At 45.8% G+C, this 19,257-nt stretch overlaps 1 protein-coding gene across 1 annotated transcript in view; it reads right to left on the bottom strand.

Annotated features, from left to right (window-relative positions):
- Positions 1-837: 837 nt before the first annotated feature.
- LOC127596862 (cystine/glutamate transporter-like) overlaps positions 838-19,257 on the bottom strand; it is a 123,801-nt gene continuing 105,381 nt past the window's right edge. The window contains exons 9-12 of the mRNA XM_052059832.1: positions 18,238-18,334; positions 13,096-13,245; positions 2,525-2,702; positions 838-1,143 (exon numbers count right to left, since the gene is read on the bottom strand). Coding sequence (XP_051915792.1) covers positions 1,088-1,143; positions 2,525-2,702; positions 13,096-13,245; positions 18,238-18,334 — 481 coding nt within the window. The 3' untranslated portion in view covers positions 838-1,087. The remainder of the gene's footprint in view (positions 1,144-2,524; positions 2,703-13,095; positions 13,246-18,237; positions 18,335-19,257) is intronic.

The following is a 19,257-nucleotide window of genomic DNA, read 5'->3' as shown; positions in this document are numbered from 1 at the left end:
TTTTTTTAGACCGTTTCCGGGACTATTACTTTGTCCCGGAAGGGGGGAATGAAGTGTAATTTGGAATTCCCTCTCTATTCCTGTAGGTGGCCTTAGAATGTCCACTTGGTGTCAGTAACACGATTCTATTCTATATTTGCTGGTCAGGGAGAATCCAGTTTCAGCAGTGTGTGCAATCCTATAATAAGGTAAAGTGGCTGTTGTCGTCCATCACCAACAGCACTGGTCAAGATCTCCTTTTTTAGGACTGAAGTAAACTAGTAGATTGAAAACCGCAGCTGGTGCACAAAGCCATGACATCAGCCCCTTGCCAGGTATAAAAGATACGGGCCTGACAGGGGTAGGGAGGCTTTTTTACATCCATGCCTTGGGCCACTCAACTTTTTGGAAAGACTTCACTCTGACATTGGTTGAATAAAATCTTTTCCCAATCAGCCGTGGTCCCTGAAGTGCTCATTCGTCGAGAAACAGCCACCGATCACCGAGTGTTTTTTGAAGACCAGCGAAGCAGCAAAAACCATATACCACAAAACCAACAGGCCGGGGAGAACCTGCAAACTCCACACAGGAAGGCTGAAGCCAGGGTTGAACCCATGACCTCCGCACTGTGAGGTCAACGCGCTAACCACTGGACCACAGGGCCCCCCTTTATGTCATATATTCAATAAAAAATATTAAATGAACATGATTTGCAAATCATCCAAAAATCCATTATCCAAGCCGCTTATCCTCAAAAGGGTCGTGGGTGTGCTGTAGCCTATCCATCGCTAATCATTGTACTCTATTTTTATTTGTGTTTAACACAAAGTCCCAACTTCATTTATATTTGAGTTGTAGTTTTTGCGTAGTTTATTTTTGAATCTCTTTTTGAACACAGCAAGTGATTCACAAGTCTTCAGTTGAGTTCCGAAATTATTCCACAAATTAACATCTCTTACACTATACACTATACACTTTTGCTTCACATATAATTACAAAATTGATTTTTCTTCATAAATCTGAGCATGCGGTTCTTCATTTCCTGGAATTTACGGTATATAGGGTAGCTTTCATGAGTCCAAAGACTTGTTGTAGGATGTGGTTTCCATTATTGCTCCGGCGGGACCACTTCCAGGAGAATTTGTAAACTTCTGTTGATAGAATCTACACACAGAAGAAAAAGTGCAAATGAGTGATGTGTTACATTAAAGTTGATATTAATTGCTACTCAAACAAACAATATTCGAAATTCAGTCTTTTATCACATTAAAAACAAAAGGGAACTATACCAAAGCACGCTATACTGTGGTCTTAAAAGATTCATGTAGTGCAGGATTCACTTTTTTTTTTGTTGCAAATTCGTAGTTATGGCGTTCCTTGGAGGGCCGTTAAGACTGTTAACCCATATCAATGATATTGTCAGGTATACACAACGAATTGATGGATATGAGTTTCGAGCTCAGAGACCAGTAAATGATTGGATATTTCTCTAATCTATTTTAAGGGAGGGAGTGGTTAAAATGCTTGCAATATCTCATATCTTAGTGTTGTGAAAAGGGCAGACAATTTGCAAGAAGCATGAAGCCAACGTACATGATTTATTGCCGGCAATATAAAATGATGTCGCAGATCATTTATGGCCCCCAGGCATTAAGTTTGATGTCATTGGTATAGTGGGGCCATCGGCGGCTCTTTGGCAAGGCAAGAAGGCAGCAGCTTGAAGTGAAGCCCCACCTTTGTAAGAAAAATGTTTGGTCCAATGATACTGATGGTGGAGTTATGAGAGCTTCACTTCGTATATCACACGCACTAACAACAAACACTTAACAATACTGCAACATGAAAACATCAGTGATGTCATCAACTTGTCAATTTCAACTCACTGTTATCACATTAGCCATTAGCATCGACCTAAATTGAAGAGGTGTCACCACTATCGCAGTAATGATAACGAAAAACTGGTGTAGCAGCTCCACAGCTGAGCATTTGTGAAAGATTTATTGAAATAAAAGCTAGCATAATAACATAGCATGCTAAGAACCTGTTCTTGTCCATAATGTTACTGAGTTTGTGAAAAGCAAATCACTGTCTACCTTCATCAAGACCTGATGTGAAGACATGGGACACACTTTTCCAGTGTGTTAACTATCGTAGCTCACATGTACCGTTTTGAAATGCTTCTCTGGCCCCTCCAAAGTCCCATTCCATGCCAGTGCCCTCGTCGAATTGTACATGAAACAGACTTTAAATGAAAATCATGTTTAAAAAGATATACAGTACTGCAACAGCTCTGATCGCAAGCTGCAAACTAACAGACTGCTTGTCCGCAAACAACTTCAGCTGATGGAGGTCACGGCACCATTGTAGGTTAAAGGTGACCTGGTTTTTCATTTTATTTTTAAAATACTTTTTTTCTCTCTCCAAGGGAAACAGTGACTACAATGTAGCCTGCGACAAAAATGAGCTTGACGCCCCTGATTTTACTATATGTGTTGCTGCCTTTATGTAATGATGTGATTTACAGTAACCATTGGTTGAGACTGACCTAAAGCCCTTTGTAACCACTTGGGCCTACGGTTGACGTGTACAAAAATGTAGTAGGCGGGGATCCCTGTCAGGGAAATGGCAAATCCAATGCCTGTGTTGAGTGGGTCTGAGTACAGTGACAGGAAGACCATGAAGAAACAAGTCAGGCTGAACACCACTGGGATGAAAATCGGGACCTGGGCAGAAAGCAGGAGTGAAGAGTGGGTTTACATGTTGAGCAACACAATTCATCATCAGGTCAGGAATGTCACTTTTTAAGTTGCCCCGGTTTATTTCCTCAATCTTTCCGTGATTGCCTGTATAATCAGTTTCCCCACTGTTTTGTTATGGTCCTCCTGCATCTGCTTTGCACACTCATAATTATTCAAGTTATTTTCTCTCCATCTTCTTGTTTCATATACAGCTGTGTATTCTCATCCATCTGTGTGTTTCTTTTTTAGAAATGTAAAAGTACAGTAAGCTGGTGTAGTTAAAACTTGCAAGAATTTAAATTCAGGGATGATCTGAATGAGCCATTTCAAAGATCCGGATAAAATAAACTCAGACTCAGTCACCATTGGTAACAGTCTCCCTCTCAACTGAAGCAAACATGGGTTGTCCATTTCTCCACGATCCCATCAATATTGAGGCACAAGAAAATCTAAAATGATATGCTGGCACAATAATTTCTGTATGAACAGTGGTGATTTTTGTCAAACTCAGCCATGCGTCTTGACAAAAGATATTTTGCCCGTAATGTATACCAGGGGTCACCAAGGACCACATGAGAAGAGTAGCCCGCTGGCCTGTTCTAAAAATGAGTGATTGGTCATAATTTATTGGAATTTTGTAGAAGTGATCCATCCATCCATTTCCCGATCCACTTTATCCTCACAAGGGTCGCGGGGGGTGCTGGAGCCTATGCCAGCTGTATTCGGGCAGTAGGCGGGGGACACCCTGAACTGGTTGCCAGCCAATCGCAGGGTTCACATACACAAACAACTATTGGCACTCACAGTAACACCTTGGGACAATTTAGAGTGTTCCATTAACCTGCGTTGCATGGTTTTGGAAAATGGGAGTACCCAGAGAAAACCCATGTATGCACAGGGAGAACATGAAAACTCCACCCAGGGAGGCAGGAGCTGAAATAGATGTGATCATCTGAAAATGTAAACACTTAAGGAGCTTTATAGAAAGTGTCCCATTTGATATGTAACTGTTTTGTAGTCATCGTGAGAAATCATTAAATTCATCAATGTCGTCACATATACCGTAATGGGCTGTCGACAGCTGAGCATGCCCTTCTCATAAAGCAGAGTTCGGTACCTGCTCCTGCCTTCCTGTGTGGAGTTTGCATGTTCTCCCTGTGCCTGCATGGGATTTCTCCGGGTACTCTGGTTTCCTACAATCCAAAAAGAAAAGTGTGGCAGGACATTGAACACTCCAAATTGTCCCTAAGTGTGATCATGAGCTCGAATGGTTGTTCGTCGATGTGTGTGCCCTACGGTTGGTTGGTAACCAGTTCAGAGTGTATCCCGCCTTCTGCCCTGTCACGTCCCGTGCTGGCCAGTAGGTGGCGGGGTTGTCCCTCTACCTACTGCACACCTGTTTTCAATCTCGGGGTGATGTTTATCCCTTTATTAAGAGACTCCGGCAGTCCTCTCACTGCCGGAGAATTCCACGCCGAGCCATTACTCTCTCGTACTCTATTTTCACTATTGCTATTTGCCTCGTCGCATACTTGCCTTACGGCCTATACTTGTTGCCCACTTGTTTCGACTTTCGATATATCGCATTTTCTACTATTACCACCAGCGCGATTATCTCCTCGCGTTTGTTTTAGCCGCGAGCGTTTTCTGTTTGTTTCCTGATCCTTATTTGATCAGCGTTTTCTGTTAATTTCCTGATCCTTATTTGATCAGCGTTTTCTGTTACCGTTTTTCCCTGTCGGGCTCTTTCTGTTGTTTTTTCGTTCTGTCATTAAAGACACCTTATTTGTTACAATACTCTCTCTTGTCTGCATTACCTGGGATCCAACTTATTTAATTCATTGTTCTGCTCGGAGCGACTCTTTCTCCTCGAGCAGAACGTGACAGAATTCTCCGGCCACCATGGATCCCGCGGATGTAGAGAGAATATTGTCCGCTCTTACCCGAAAAGAGCAGCAAATGAGTCAGCAGGGCCAAGCCATTTCGGAACTCCGAGGCACGGTCTCCATGCTGGCTCATCGGTTCGACGAACTCGAACCTCGTTTGGTGCGGGTGGAGGAACGGAGACTCCCTCCCTCAGGGAGCTATCCAACCACTCCGGAGGCACCCCTCTCTCAGACCACTATGTCGAGGGAACCCTCGCTCCCACACCCCCCTCGTTACGGGGGTGAGCATGGGCAGTGTGGTCACTTCCTCCACCAATGCTCGCTCATTTTTTGCCAGCAGCCGTCTGCCTACGCTAATGATGCCGCCAAGGTGGCCTACGTTATGAGTTTGTTGACAGGTCCGGCGGCGTCATGGGCGATTGCGACCAGCGATGCCAAGCCAAATCTCCGATCATCGTACCCGGAGTTTGTGACAGCATTCCGCCGGGTGTTTCACCATCCCGTGCGGGGTCGAGAGGCAGAGGGTCGGCTACTCGCCCTCCACCAGGGGAGACGATCGATCGCCGATTACTCCATCGAGTTCCGGATCCTGGCGGCGCAAAGCGGCTACGAGGATCGAGCGTTGTGTGGGCTGTTTCGCCGAGGATTAAACTCCCAACTCAAGGACGAGCTGGCGACCCGTGATCACAGCACCGACCTGGAAGAACTGATCGATCTCGCTCTACTCATGGACAATCGCCTGAGGGAGCGAAGCCGGGAGCGTAGGGGTGAGCGTGATCTGTTCCGACGCATGCCACACCGTGAGGGACGTGGGGGAGTATTCCGGGAGACAGCACCAGCGGAGGAGCCTATGCAGCTGGGAAGCGAGAACGTTGGTGGCGAGGAGAGAGATCCCCCTTCAACCATCACCAGTCACCCGGGATCATCTGTTTCCTTCCAACAAGAGTACTGTGAGTCACCGTCACGCGCGTTAAACCCCAAGTCTGATCGAGTCGACAAGCGACCGAACAGACTAGTACTTGAGGGAACGATATCTGGGGAATCCCGGTCTAAGCGGGTTCGGGCCCTGGTGGACTCAGGAGCGGACGTATGCCTGATTGACACCGAGCTCGCTTCCGAGCTAGGTTGTGCGTTAGAGAGACTGATCGATAGGAAGCGGATTCGTGATCTCGATGGGCGTCTCCTGGCGGTCGTAACCCACAGAACGGAGCCACTGAAGCTCCAACGTTCGGGTAATCACATCGAGCTGCGGCGCTTTCTGGTCATGCGGTCTCGCAACGCTCCCCTCGTCCTCGGGTTACCATGGTTAAGAGTACACAACCCCGTAATCTCCTGGGCGCGTCCAGCAATCAACAGCTGGAGCCCTTACTGCTATAGACACTGTCTACAGTCGGCCGTCGGGGGGTACGAACATGTCACCCCCTCCGTGGAAATCTGCCTTGACGGAGTGCCGGATTGCTATCGGGACCTCGGGGAGGTATTTAGTGAGGATCGAGCGCGTTCTTTACCTCCACACCGCCCCTACGATTGCGCTATTGACCTGCAGGCGGGCGCTCCGTTACCGTCCTCGCGGCTGTACCAGGTGTCTCAACCTGAGCGCGAGGCGTTGACAGAATACATAAACAGCTCGCTCGCCGCAGGTCTCATCAGACCGTCGCGTTCACCGTTAGGGGCGGGTTTTTTCTTTGTGGGCAAGAAAGATAAGACCCTGCGACCCTGCGTCGACTACCGTGGATTAAACGACATCACCATAAAGAATCGCTACCCACTACCATTGCTAGACTCCGCCTTTGCCCCATTGCAATCCGCCACTATATTTTCTAAGTTGGATTTACGCAGCGCTTACCACCTGGTCCGTATCAGAGAGGGAGATGAGTGGAAGACCGCTTTTAAGACCCCTCTGGGCCATTTTGAGTATCTGGTCATGCCCTTCGGACTCACTAACGCCCCCGCTGTCTTTCAAAACCTCATTAATGACGTTTTAAGGGATATGATCAACATTTTTTGTTTCGTTTACTTGGACGATATTTTGATTTTCTCCCGGTCAGAAGAGGAACACCAGCAACATGTCAGGCGGGTGTTGCAGCTATTATTAGAGAACCGGCTCTTCGTCAAGGCGGAGAAGTGTGAGTTTCATGTTCCCGTCATCTCCTTTCTGGGGTTTATTATCGAGCGGGGTAGAATACGAGCGGACCCCATCAAGACGCTGGCAGTCAGGAACTGGCCAGTCCCGTCTAACCGCAAGGAACTGCAGCGCTTTTTGGGGTTCGCAAACTTCTATAGACGATTCATCCGCGGCTATAGTCAGAAGGCGCTCCCCCTGACCCGCCTTACGTCAACTAAGACTACCTTTAAGTGGGACTCTGCCGCGGAGGCCGCATTCGTTAGCCTAAAGGCGGCGTTCACCAGTCCCCCCGTCCTTCAACATCCTGACCCTGATCTTCCCTTCGTTGTAGAAGTGGACGCCTCGGATTCAGGGGTGGGGGCGGTACTGTCCCAACGCTCTCCAGTCGACCAGAAGCTGCACCCCTGTGCCTTCTTCTCCCGTCGACTCTCTGCGGCCGAAGCCAATTATGACGTTGGCAACCGTGAACTGTTGGCGGTTGTCTCGGCTCTGCAGGAATGGAGACACTGGCTCGAAGGGGCAAAAGAACAATTCACGGTTTACATGGACCACAAGAACCTCGCTTACCTCCGTACCGCCAAGAGGCTCAACTCCCGTCAAGCCCGGTGGGCCTTGTTCCTGACCCGATTCAACTTCTTACTCACATACTCCCCAGCCTCCAAGAACACCAAGCCCGACGCTCTTTCCCGTCTCCACGACCCCCCGGAAGTGGACCCACCCCCAGAGACCATCCTCCCGGCTCAGTGCATCGTGGGGGTCGTTCAATGGGAGGTGGAGCAGCGGATCCAGACCGCCCTGGAGGGGGTGCAGGTAGCGGCGGGGTGTCCGGCGGGGAGACTGTTCGTGCCTCCGTCCCTGCGGTCGGAGGTTCTTCGGTGGGGACACGGGTCCAAGGTGGCATGCCATCCAGGGGTGAACCGGACGGTACAACTTGTCGCCCAGCGATTCTGGTGGCCGGAACTCCGGAACGACGTGACGGAGTTCGTCAGGGCCTGCACCTCCTGCGCATGCGGCAAGTCCTCCCATCGACCCCCGGCCGGATTGCTCCAGCCGTTGCCCATTCCACCTCGCCCCTGGTCACACATCGCGCTGGACTTCGTGACGGGTCTTCCCTCCTCCCGAGGTCGCACAGACGTGCTCACTATCGTGGACCGCTTCTCCAAAGCGGCCCACTTCGTGCCATTGTCCGGGTTGCCGTCGGCATTGGAGACCGCCGACCTCCTGGTTAAACACGTTTTTCGTCTCCACGGCCTCCCTACAGATATTGTGTCAGACCGGGGGCCCCAGTTTGTGTCGCGCGTCTGGAAGCGGTTCTGCCGGTCCCTCGGAGCCACGGCCAGCCTGACGTCCGGCTACCACCCCCAGTCCAACGGACAGGCCGAGCGCGCCAACCAAGATCTGGGGTCGGCCCTCCGCTGTGTGTGCCTCCACCAGCCCGCAACATGGGTCGACCACTTACCATGGGTGGAGTACGCACACAACACCCTCGTCTCCTCCGCAACCGGCCGATCCCCGTTCATGACGGCGTACGGTTACCAGCCGCCGCTGTTCCCGTCGCAGGAGGGGCAGGTAGAGGTCCCTTCCGTTCAACACCACCTCAAGCGGGCCCATCGCATGTGGAGGGAGGCCCGGGCGGCATTGTCCCGCACGGCGTCCCGAAATCGTCAAATCACGGATCGTCGTCGGCGCCCGGCCCCCTCCTATGTGGTGGGGCAGAAGGTATGGCTGGCTACTCGAGACCTTCGCCTGGCCGGCTCCTCGGCGAAACTGGGACCTCGATTCACTGGTCCCTTCGAGGTCGAGGCCGTCATCAACCCGGCTGCTGTCAGGCTCCGTCCACCTCCTACCATGAAGGTTCATCCCGTCTTCGACGTCTCCCTTCTCAAACCCGTTTCTTCCAGTGACTTAGCACCCTCTCCCACACCGCCGCCCCCCCCGCGGGAGGTCGACGGTGGTCAGGCATACACGGTACGGGCCATCCTGGACTCTCGGCGCAGGGGCAAGGGTTTCCAGTACCTGGTCGACTGGGAGGGCTACGGGCCGGAGGAGCGGCAGTGGGTGCCTCGCTCCTGGATCCTTGATCCGTCCCTCCTGCGCGACTTCCACACTTCCCATCCATCCAAACCGGGGGGTCCGCCGGGAGGCGTCCGTTGAGGGGGGGGTACTGTCACGTCCCGTGCCGGCCAGTAGGTGGCGGGGTTGTCCCTCTACCTACTGCACACCTGTTTTCAATCTCGGGGTGATGTTTATCCCTTTATTAAGAGACTCCGGCAGTCCTCTCACTGCCGGAGAATTCCACGCCGAGCCATTACTCTCTCGTACTCTATTTTCACTATTGCTATTTGCCTCGTCGCATACTTGCCTTACGGCCTATACTTGTTGCCCACTTGTTTCGACTTTCGATATATCGCATTTTCTACTATTACCACCAGCGCGATTATCTCCTCGCGTTTGTTTTAGCCGCGAGCGTTTTCTGTTTGTTTCCTGATCCTTATTTGATCAGCGTTTTCTGTTAATTTCCTGATCCTTATTTGATCAGCGTTTTCTGTTACCGTTTTTCCCTGTCGGGCTCTTTCTGTTGTTTTTTCGTTCTGTCATTAAAGACACCTTATTTGTTACAATACTCTCTCTTGTCTGCATTACCTGGGATCCAACTTATTTAATTCATTGTTCTGCTCGGAGCGACTCTTTCTCCTCGAGCAGAACGTGACATGCCCGGAGAGAGCTGGGAGAGGCTTCAGCACGCCCGTGACCTTTGTGAGGCTAAGCAGATTAGAAAATGGATGGATGGATATAAATATAAGTTAAGCAAATTTTAAGCAAACGTATTTTAGATGTCAGTATCAATATGGTAACATTTCACATTACCCAAGAAATAGCTGTCACTTTCGAAAAGTGCTGTATTTTGGACATGGTGCAAATTTATATATATGTGTGTGTGTGTATATATATATATATATATATATATATATATATATATATATATATATATATATATGAGGCCAGACAAATAAACAGTCTGTTTGCAACACAACCCGCGAAAGTGTACGCTCAGTGGCAGGGTCCTAACAACAGAGCTAATCCACCAAGACTGGAAACTGAAAGGTACTGGAAAGGCATATGGTAGAAGGAGGTTGCACATAACAGCAGTGCACAATGGCTGGTGACCCTGAGAGAGGAGCACAGCAACCTCCCTGAACACAGATACAATACAGGAAAGAGTCTCTGATATGAAGAACTGGACAGCACCAGGCCCGGACATGGTCCACACCTACTGGCTAAAGAAACTCACAGCACTCCATGTGCGCCGAGCAGCACAAATGAACCAGCTGCTGAGGGATGGAACTCACCCAGGATGGCTAACCGAAGGGCGAACGATCCTGATCATGAAGGATCCCTCAAAGGGTGCAGTCCCATCCAACTTTCGGCCAATAACCTGTCTCTCCACAACATGGAAGCTCATGTCAGGCATCATTGCGGCTAAGATAAGTGGACACATGGATCAATACATGAGCGAAGCACAGAGGGCATTGGTAGAGATACCAGAGGAACCAAACATCAGTCCCGACGTACCAACCTGTGCACAGCCTGGATTGATTACAAGAAAGCCTATGACTCGATGCCACATACATGGATCACAGAATGCTTGGAGTTGTATAAGGTGAACAGGACCCTAAGAGCCTTCCTTGCGAACTCGATGAGGACGTGGAAAACCACACTTGAAGCCAATGGCAAGCCACTTGCCCAAGTGTCCATCAAATGTGGCATATACCAAGGTGATGCACTCTCCCCACTGCTGTTCTGCATAGGACTGAACCCCCTAAGCCAAGTAATCACCAAGACAGGCTATGGATACCGCCCCAGAAATGGAGCTACAATCAGTCACCTCCTCTACATGGATGACATAAAGCTGTATGCTAAGAGCGAAAGGGACATAGAATCCCTGATTCACACAACCAGGATCTACAGCAGCGACATCGGGCTTGAGAAATGTAGTCGGATGGTGAATAAGAGAGGAAAGGCTTTTCTTTAGCCTGGACAGGGAAAACAGAATTGATGGGAAGATGGATGGAGCCAAATCCGGGGTCATTATGGAATAAAACCTGTGGAAGTCTTCAAAAGACCCAAGAGTGGGATTCAGGTTTTACCTTCCAACAAGACAATGATCCTAAATAAATCAAAATATAGAGGAGGATGGTTCAGAACGTATCCAGGTACTCGAATGGCCAAGTCAAAGTCCAGACTTGAATGCCTTTGAGAATCTGTGGAAAGATCTAAAAACTGCTGCTCATTTAATGTACCTGAGCTGGATCTGTCTTGCAAGGAAGAGTGCGGAGAAATCTCAGTCCCTAGATGTGTAAAAATGATCGAAACGCCGAAAGACTTGGAACTGTAATCGCAGCAAAAGGTGCTTCTACAAAATATTAACTTGGGAGGGAAGTGGGGTGGGGGATAATTTTGCACTCATTGCACTCATTGCACTCATTTTTCATTCCTATTTTTTTAATCTCTAAAAAAAAAGTTTTAACTATTGTATGAATTTCATTTCACTTCACGAGTGCGTCCCAACTGCTGTTAATTCTTCACAAAAAAAAAAAATCCAATGTTGAGTCTTTGAAGCCTCAAATGTGGCAAAAGCTTAAAATAAATAAATAAACTCCAGAAGGCTGAATACTTCTCTAAGCCACATTAGGTACACACATTGCATATTGCGAAACACATGTAGACTATACTGTCTGGACCATGTATTTCATTTCTTGAAATGTTGGAATAAAAGAGGCAAAAAAGGAAAATCCTTGAACTTGAAATGTCCATCCAATTTAAGGAGGTCTAAAATATTGACAGTAAAATTAACCCTTTCATGCACCCTGTAACCTGATAAAGCAGGGTCGGGAACCAATGGCTCGTGAGCCATATGTGGCTCTTTTGATGATTGCATCTGGCTCGCAGATAAAACTAAATATTTTCGCTTGTTTATGGCATCCATCGATCGATTTTTTTTTTCACTGCTCATTTCCTGTTCGGGCTGCAGTTGGCTCCAGGAGCAATTTTGATGGATGATACTGGCCTATGTTGCCATTGCTGTGGAAACGGGTAAACGCCCCCTTTTGAATCAGCCCGCTCGGTCATTAGCTCAAAGTTAATCCTTCGACAAATAAGATGGCGAAAAGAAAAAAAAGATGAGTATGGTACACTTTAGGACGAATGGACCGAATCATCTATGGTCACGAGCTATGGGTCGTGACCGAAAGAACAAGGTCCTGGATACAAGCGGCCGAAATGAGTTTTCTCCGCAGGGTGTCTGGGCTCTCCCTTAGAGATAAGGTGAGCAGCTCAGTCATCCGGGAGGGGCTCAGAGTCGAGCCGCTTCTCCTCCACATCGAGAGGAGCCAGATGAGGTGGCTTGGGCATCTTATTCGGATGCCTCCTGAACGCCTCCCTGGTGAGGTGTTCCGGTCATGTAACACCGGGAGGAGACCCCGAGGAAGACCCAGGACACGCTGGAGAGACTATGTCACCCAGCTTGCCTGGGAACGACTCGGGATCCCCCGGGGAGAGCTGAAAGAAGTAGCTCGGGAGAGGGAAGTCTGGGCTTCCCTGCTAAAGCTGTTGCCCCCGCGACCCGGCCCCGGATAAGCGGTAGATGATGGATGGATGGATGGATGGATGGATGTATTTGAGGTCTCTTCTGCATTGCACCTGTGTCGGAGTATTGTTTCTGGTATTGTTATTCTCACTGCTTATGGACTATTTGGCTATTGACCTCGTCGCGTTTCGCGTTTTGCAATTTCGGTACACCTGCTTTTTGTAAGTACGATTTTGGTTTTGTGATTTGGCTTTACGCTCGCGTGTATTTTGATACATTGTTTTAGTTTGTATTGGCGGTCTTTAATTTTCTCCCTTGCCTTTTGTGCAAGGGGTTTTTGTTATTCGTTTATGTTCTCTCTGGTCCTTGTTTTGACCAGCGCTTTATGTTCCTCTTTGTCGGTGCGATTATAAGCATTAAAAACTATTTTTGTTACGGAGACCTTGTTTACGTCTACGTTTTTGGGATCCAGACTTAACTCGGCTTGTCCGAGTTGTGACAAATGGTGGTATAAAGAAGCCCCACTAAAGGCCCAGGTAGCAAATGCATGGCTCGCCACCACTCATATGTGGTATATTTGTTTCTGGTGCTCCTTGCAATTCAGTTATGTGTTTATTTTCTGCTCCTTCTGACATTTGTTCCTCTCTCGTCACCATCGCTATAGCAGAGGTGCCAAACACCAGCACTGGTAGGTTTTAGTGATGCACCCTTGGAACTTGAATTTGGAACTATTGCTTGGATTATATGTGGCTGAAAAGATAAATGTGTGTCAATACTGACCTTAAAGGGGCGTGGAAGGTCAGGCCGGGTGTATCGAAGGTAGATTAAACCAAGGACTACCACACCAATTGATAACCACCGCAAAAAGCTCATGAAGTTTAACAGGCTGTAGATGTCTCCCAGAAACAGCTGGAGCATGGTCAATGGATACTGCACACAGAATTTTTAAAAGAATTGTAGGACTCATCCATCTTCAGTATATTAAGAGCAATATCTTGTGTTTTCATTGTGTGTGCTCACGGTGGGTTTGTTATGCATGCGCTTCACAGCTTCCAATCGCAAACTGAGATCCCAAATAGTGGGCTTTAAATTGCGTATTCACTCAGTACAACAGATCACATGCGCTGCAGGTGGAAACATGTTTTAAAAAGAGGGTTTTGCTCTTCAGGTAGCGTTGATATTTGGGAGAGCACTGCAAGAGCAAATTGAAGTTTGTAAAAATGTGGAACGAGGCAAACAATCATTTTCTTGAGGTACACATCATAGATCTATTGCTCCAATAATATTGGGGTGGGAGACAGCAACCATATACATTTTTGGTTTATCTTCCCCGGTTTGTGGCAGTTGGACTTATGTTCCCATTCTGTGTAACTTTGCGTTTTACTTGACAAGTTGCTCTGTGAGTGGCCATCACCAAATGCCAGGCTGCTGACATTATCCAGATGGGGGAAAAAATGCACTTCAAATAAATGTTGCATTCTGTGATATGTCATAACTCCTTTTTGTTACTGGCTCTGAAAATCACAACATATTTTCTAGCATGGCGATTATAGAGCGTCTGAAATATGTTGTTTGCACCTGCCTTTCAGATGTGGTATGCCTTTCAGATACAGCATGAGGGTTCAAGCCATAAATATCAGCCGTCACAATTTTTCTCAGTTTTGATAAATAACATCGCACATACTAAATTCATGCGTTTGGATAAACTCCCGGAACATGCAAAATTAACTGCGCTTTTGTGCATTTTGATTCAATCCATGGTACACTCAGTTAGCAGATCCGTTTCCATACCTGTTTGACTGAGCAAATCAACTTTGCACCCGTACCTTCATGTGCAAACCTTATGTCAATCAGGCCCTGTTTTTTAATTTAAAATTCGTCCTGTGGCAATAAAAACGATTTCTGCTGCCCTGAACACAAGTAAAAGGTAACAGAAACAAATAATATGCTGTCTTGTGAATCTAATTTAATTCCCTCCATGGTAACGCTGAACAAAAGCACTCTGCGATATTGCAATTCTAAAAATCATTCAGTAGTGACCTAATTAAATAGAATGGACATTTTCTGCATTTCTACTTAACTGCTTCAATGGACATTGTGCTGCTCCTCCCAGCCCGAAAGAACCTATTGAAGTCAATGGTGAGTCACACTGCTGTAACCACTCAGATTGCATCATGGTGGGCCACACATGCGCTGATTTGATGCTGAACTGTCACCGCCACAACCGACCATTGGTCAGGGGGGAGAAGGCCACCAGGGGCTGCCTCTGCGGCCACGTCAAACCGTACGCATCATTTGGAATTTAACCATCAACTTGGACGTTTATTCGAGCTTTAGCGAGCAGTTTATTTTTAAGAAGCCTGCAGTCTTTCTGTCATTCTTATCAGGCTTGGTACAATCACATTACCAAGGTCCCCTGATGTGATAGTGCCATCTTTGGGTGACACTAAGCACACATCATTCCAGAAGGAACGGGGAGCTTGCTTCGACAAATTTGGCAATGTGCAGAAAAAGATCCATTGATCCATTTTAAAATGGATTCATTTTTTTTTTAAGTTTTGAAGTTGTCATTTCTTTCAGTGCTTTGGATTTCAGGATTTTTTTTTTCATTTAGGTGCATCAATAAGATACTTTGGATATGCTCATTCATCAAGGTTATTTCATTTTCAAGGCATTGGATCAGTAATTTGTCTGTTTTTCTTCTCATCTGAGTAGGCTTCATTAGCACATGCAACAAGGCTTGAGTGCATCACTAATCTTGTATGGCTCTTTGAATTGTGTTCAAATGTCGATTGCTTAGAGGTAGAGTTCAACCTTTTTTAAAGTGTTTTGAAGCACACCACACCTTAATAATAGCCTATCGCAGATTGCAAAGAAACAAGGGAAGAATGGGGGCTGTTTTCAATCAGTTGTCGCGCACGCAGCCAGGATTAAGGGGAAATCGTTAGTTTTTAGATTAATTGAAATTTGTTGGTTCTTTTATCTCAGACAATGTTTGTTTTACCAAGACACGTTTTGGCGAAAGGCTTTTCACCTGCTTGACACTCTGAAGAATGTGAAATCATCTGCAATTGAAGACTGCCTTGTACCCACGACAACACATCTGTGTGTGCAATCGTCCATCTTGAATTAAGACATATTTGTGAATGTGCAGCAAGGGCTTAGATCGTCTTGTTTACTGTGCACAACACACATCTCGTGCACGTTAGCGTCCTTTGATTTGTGACTCAAGGGGGCGGAGGGAGGGGTGACGCAAGGCTTCATTCAAATCTTGCTTGTGATTACAAAACTACACACTCCTATTTTAATGGGATATAGCAAGACCATGGCAGATATATATTTAGATGGTGTTTTGGATTATTTGTTTGTATTAGGCCTACCCTGAGTCACAACTACAGTATGAGGCTATTATAAATATAGAACAATATAACTGTCTTTTTTGGAAAGAATTTGAAGTGAGTTGGATTCACTCCTCTCTCACATCTTTACTTGCTTGTCAAAGTAAAAAAATTCAGCCCATCGAGGGCTCGTATTGTAAAAAAATGGTTCAGTCGGGTCACTCGTATCTCAGTGTACCATTGTGTGAAGAAAGACTTAGATCCATTTCTTTTCTACATCATCAAAAGCTACACGTGCAATATTTGCTCAAAATGACGGGATAAATATGTTTGTGTGGCTGTAAAGATTTTTTTAAGCGTGGAGTTGTTACAGTTTTTGAATCGTTTCAAATATCAACATGACTTGTTCTTTGTATGTAACTAGAAATTAGAGTGAAAAAGGGTCGACATTTTTGTCAATTCCAGGAGGAATCACGTAATTTCAAAAACACCAGTGGCGCCTGTGGCTGGCTGCAAGCTATTAAACTCAGACTGGACCGAGGACATAATCATGTTTGCGGTGCTCATTTCTATCTGGCAAGTTATTGTGGCCATTTGGTTTAAATTAGAGCTGTCAGTTTAGCGTGTTCTTATCGGCATTAATTTAAATGGATTTTAACGGGATTAATTTTTTTTCTCTTGAGAATAATGCGGCACACGTCACAGCGGATGTTACGTTGCTCTATAAATTAACCAGAAACAAAACAACAAGCGCGCTGCACAGGTCCACGCACATGTATGTTTTGCCAGTCACGGCAGCGCGAGACACCGAAAACGGATTCTTAAAGAGTTTATGAATGGAAAGTTGACTTTTAAAAAGTTCCCAGACAGTTCCACTTACGAAACCAAAATTACCTGGATGTTTTGCAGAAGTAAACTGACCTATCATCATAGCACGTCGAGTCTGAAATACCATACTACTTAATGGCCAAGCACACAGCTGATGTGAGTACTCCGCCGCCTCGTCTAAGACACTTATGGATGATTTCAAAACGAAGAAAATTGATAACACAACGAAGAACAAATTTGCTGAAGCCATAGCTAAATGCATGGCTGCTGCATGCAAGGCTGTCAACATTGTCCACAGCCAGACTCAAGCTGAAATCATTCGCATTGCATCTAACGACTCCACTACGGATTGCCATCGAGAGCCTCCATTACAAGCTATGAACAGAAATTGTACGTAGCGGAGAAGGCTAAGGTACACCAAGCGGGAGAAGACACTGTTTCTGGAGAGAAATAAGAGGCTTGGTTGGCTGTTAAAGCAGCTGTTGTGTGACAAAATAATTTATCACTGTTGTTGATGGACAGTAATATTGTGTGAGAGATTGTGTGAATAACTGCTCCAAGTGAAAAATGTTCAATCAAAATTGTTATTTCAGTAAATATGTGCATTTTGCACATAGAAAACTGTTGCATGATTCCATGTTGATGAGAGCATTAAAATGGGGGAAAATAGGACAAAAAATATAAAAGGAAATTTAGAAACGATAAAAAATGCGTGCATAATGACAATTAATTTTTTGTTAATTTGAGTTAATTATGACAGTTGCGTTTTTATTTAGATTAAATATTTTGATCGTTTGACAGCTCTAGTTTAAATGCTAAGCAAGTGGTCAAGAATTGTGAAATTATGTCAAAGTGTTTGTAATTAGTGCAATCTAGTAACTGGTAGCTTGCACTTTCAGCGATGAGCGTCAATGAACTCTCATCTGCATGTAACTTAAACTGTCTGCGATTGGCTGGCGACTGATTCAGGGTGTCCCCCGCCTACTGCCCGAAGACAGCTGGGATAGGCTTCAGCACCCCCTCACTCCTAGTGAGGATCAAACGGTTTGGAAGATAAATTCCCCAGTGTGGGACGAATAAAGGATATCTTAAGATGAATGAATGAACTTAAACTGTGAATTTGTGAGCATTATTGTTTGTGATGTTTTGCTTTCCATTGTCATCCAAGAACCCAATTAGTAACTTAAAAATAGCCCTACAAGGCGGTCCCACCGAGATTTCCATCGCAACAATTTGACGCAATTGTCCATTCCCTATTTTATGGTATAACAAGCAATGAAACTAAGTAGCAGACTAGCTGTCTACATTACTTCACCTGCCATGCAAGTAGTTATTTGCTAGGATGTACCTGTACTTTTTCGTTCTGGGGACGATGGCCGAAGCATGGGTCCCAGTTGTCTCTTTACTGTAAACACTCAGTTTCTTCGATAAATGAATATCTGGCCAATGGATATCAGGCTACATATCTTCATCCCCACTTTGTAATCCCGTAAGGATCGGAAAGTTACTTTCCATTGGGCAACATGAGTTTGTTGGAGTCATTTGCACAACTCTTTACAGTTAGTTGGCTTGGGTACATAATGAATCCCACCATTCTTTCTGCGCCAACAATGCATGCGTGCATTGTGATTATGTCGTCATTTACAGCATGCAAATGAGTTTATAGAATATCTTAATTTAAGATGGACTGTGTTGCTGTCAGTATGGTCTAATTACACTTCATTGATCTGAATTTACTTAATTGTAGTAAACTGACCAATATAAGGACGGCAGCTATAGGAGTGTTTCTGCGAATGTGAATCATGGAGTAAACCTCAGGTAGTTGTCCTTCACGTGACGCCACCAAGAATGTTCTGCAAAACACACAAACGTTTACTTTCTTTAACCATCCATCCATTGACTTGTGCTTATCCGGTTCAGGTTGCAGAGGCAACAGCTCCAGCAGAAGCTCAGACTTGCTGTCCCCAGCCACTTCATTCAGCTTTTCCTGTAGGTGCCGGGGCGTTCCCAAGCCAGTCAGCACACATTGTTTCCCCCGGGTGTCATGGGTGTTCCTGGGGCCTCCTCTAGTGAGACATGGACGGAACAACTCACCAGAAAGATGTTCAGGCATAATCCAATTTCTTAGACCACCTTATCGGGCTCCTCTGATTATGGAGGAGCAGTAGCTCCATTCTGAGCCTCTCCAGGGTATAGGAGCTTTTCACCATCTCTCTTAGGGTGAGCCTGGACACGAGTGTTGTCACAAAACTAAAATCGTCACTTTGATACTACACCTGCATAAAATACCTCGAAAGCAGTACTGAAATGACATCACACGAACAAAAACAAACCTGTGAAATTATAGTTGAGAGCTCAAAAACTCCAAGTTAGTTGTATTTGTATTCATTAAAAGAATAACGATAAATATAGTAATTACAATACATTTGATCAAATAAAAAAGTAAGATATGACCATTTTAAACGCTTTTGAACAATTCATTTTTTTTCCACACCACTGAAAATGTTACTTATATACATACAGGTATATTGTATATAAATATCAGGGTACCAACAGATTTATTTATTATTTCAGCATTTAGCTGTGTAAATGCTCATTGAATATTTAACGTTTGACATTCCAACCATAAACCATGGGAAAATATTCAGAATTAAGGATCAAAGCTAAGTGACTTGATTAGAAGTGATAAAGTAAGAAATGAAGGGGTTTTCATTCACAGTATAGGCTTTAATATTGCTGCATGGTGGTTTTTCATATCGTCACAAAATACTTTTGT

Source organism: Hippocampus zosterae, chromosome 1 (genome assembly GCF_025434085.1).
Source record: "Hippocampus zosterae strain Florida chromosome 1, ASM2543408v3, whole genome shotgun sequence".
Taxonomy (NCBI): domain Eukaryota; kingdom Metazoa; phylum Chordata; class Actinopteri; order Syngnathiformes; family Syngnathidae; genus Hippocampus; species Hippocampus zosterae.
The sequence above is the reverse complement of the archived record's forward strand: the minus strand, read 5'-3'. Positions and strand labels throughout refer to the sequence as shown.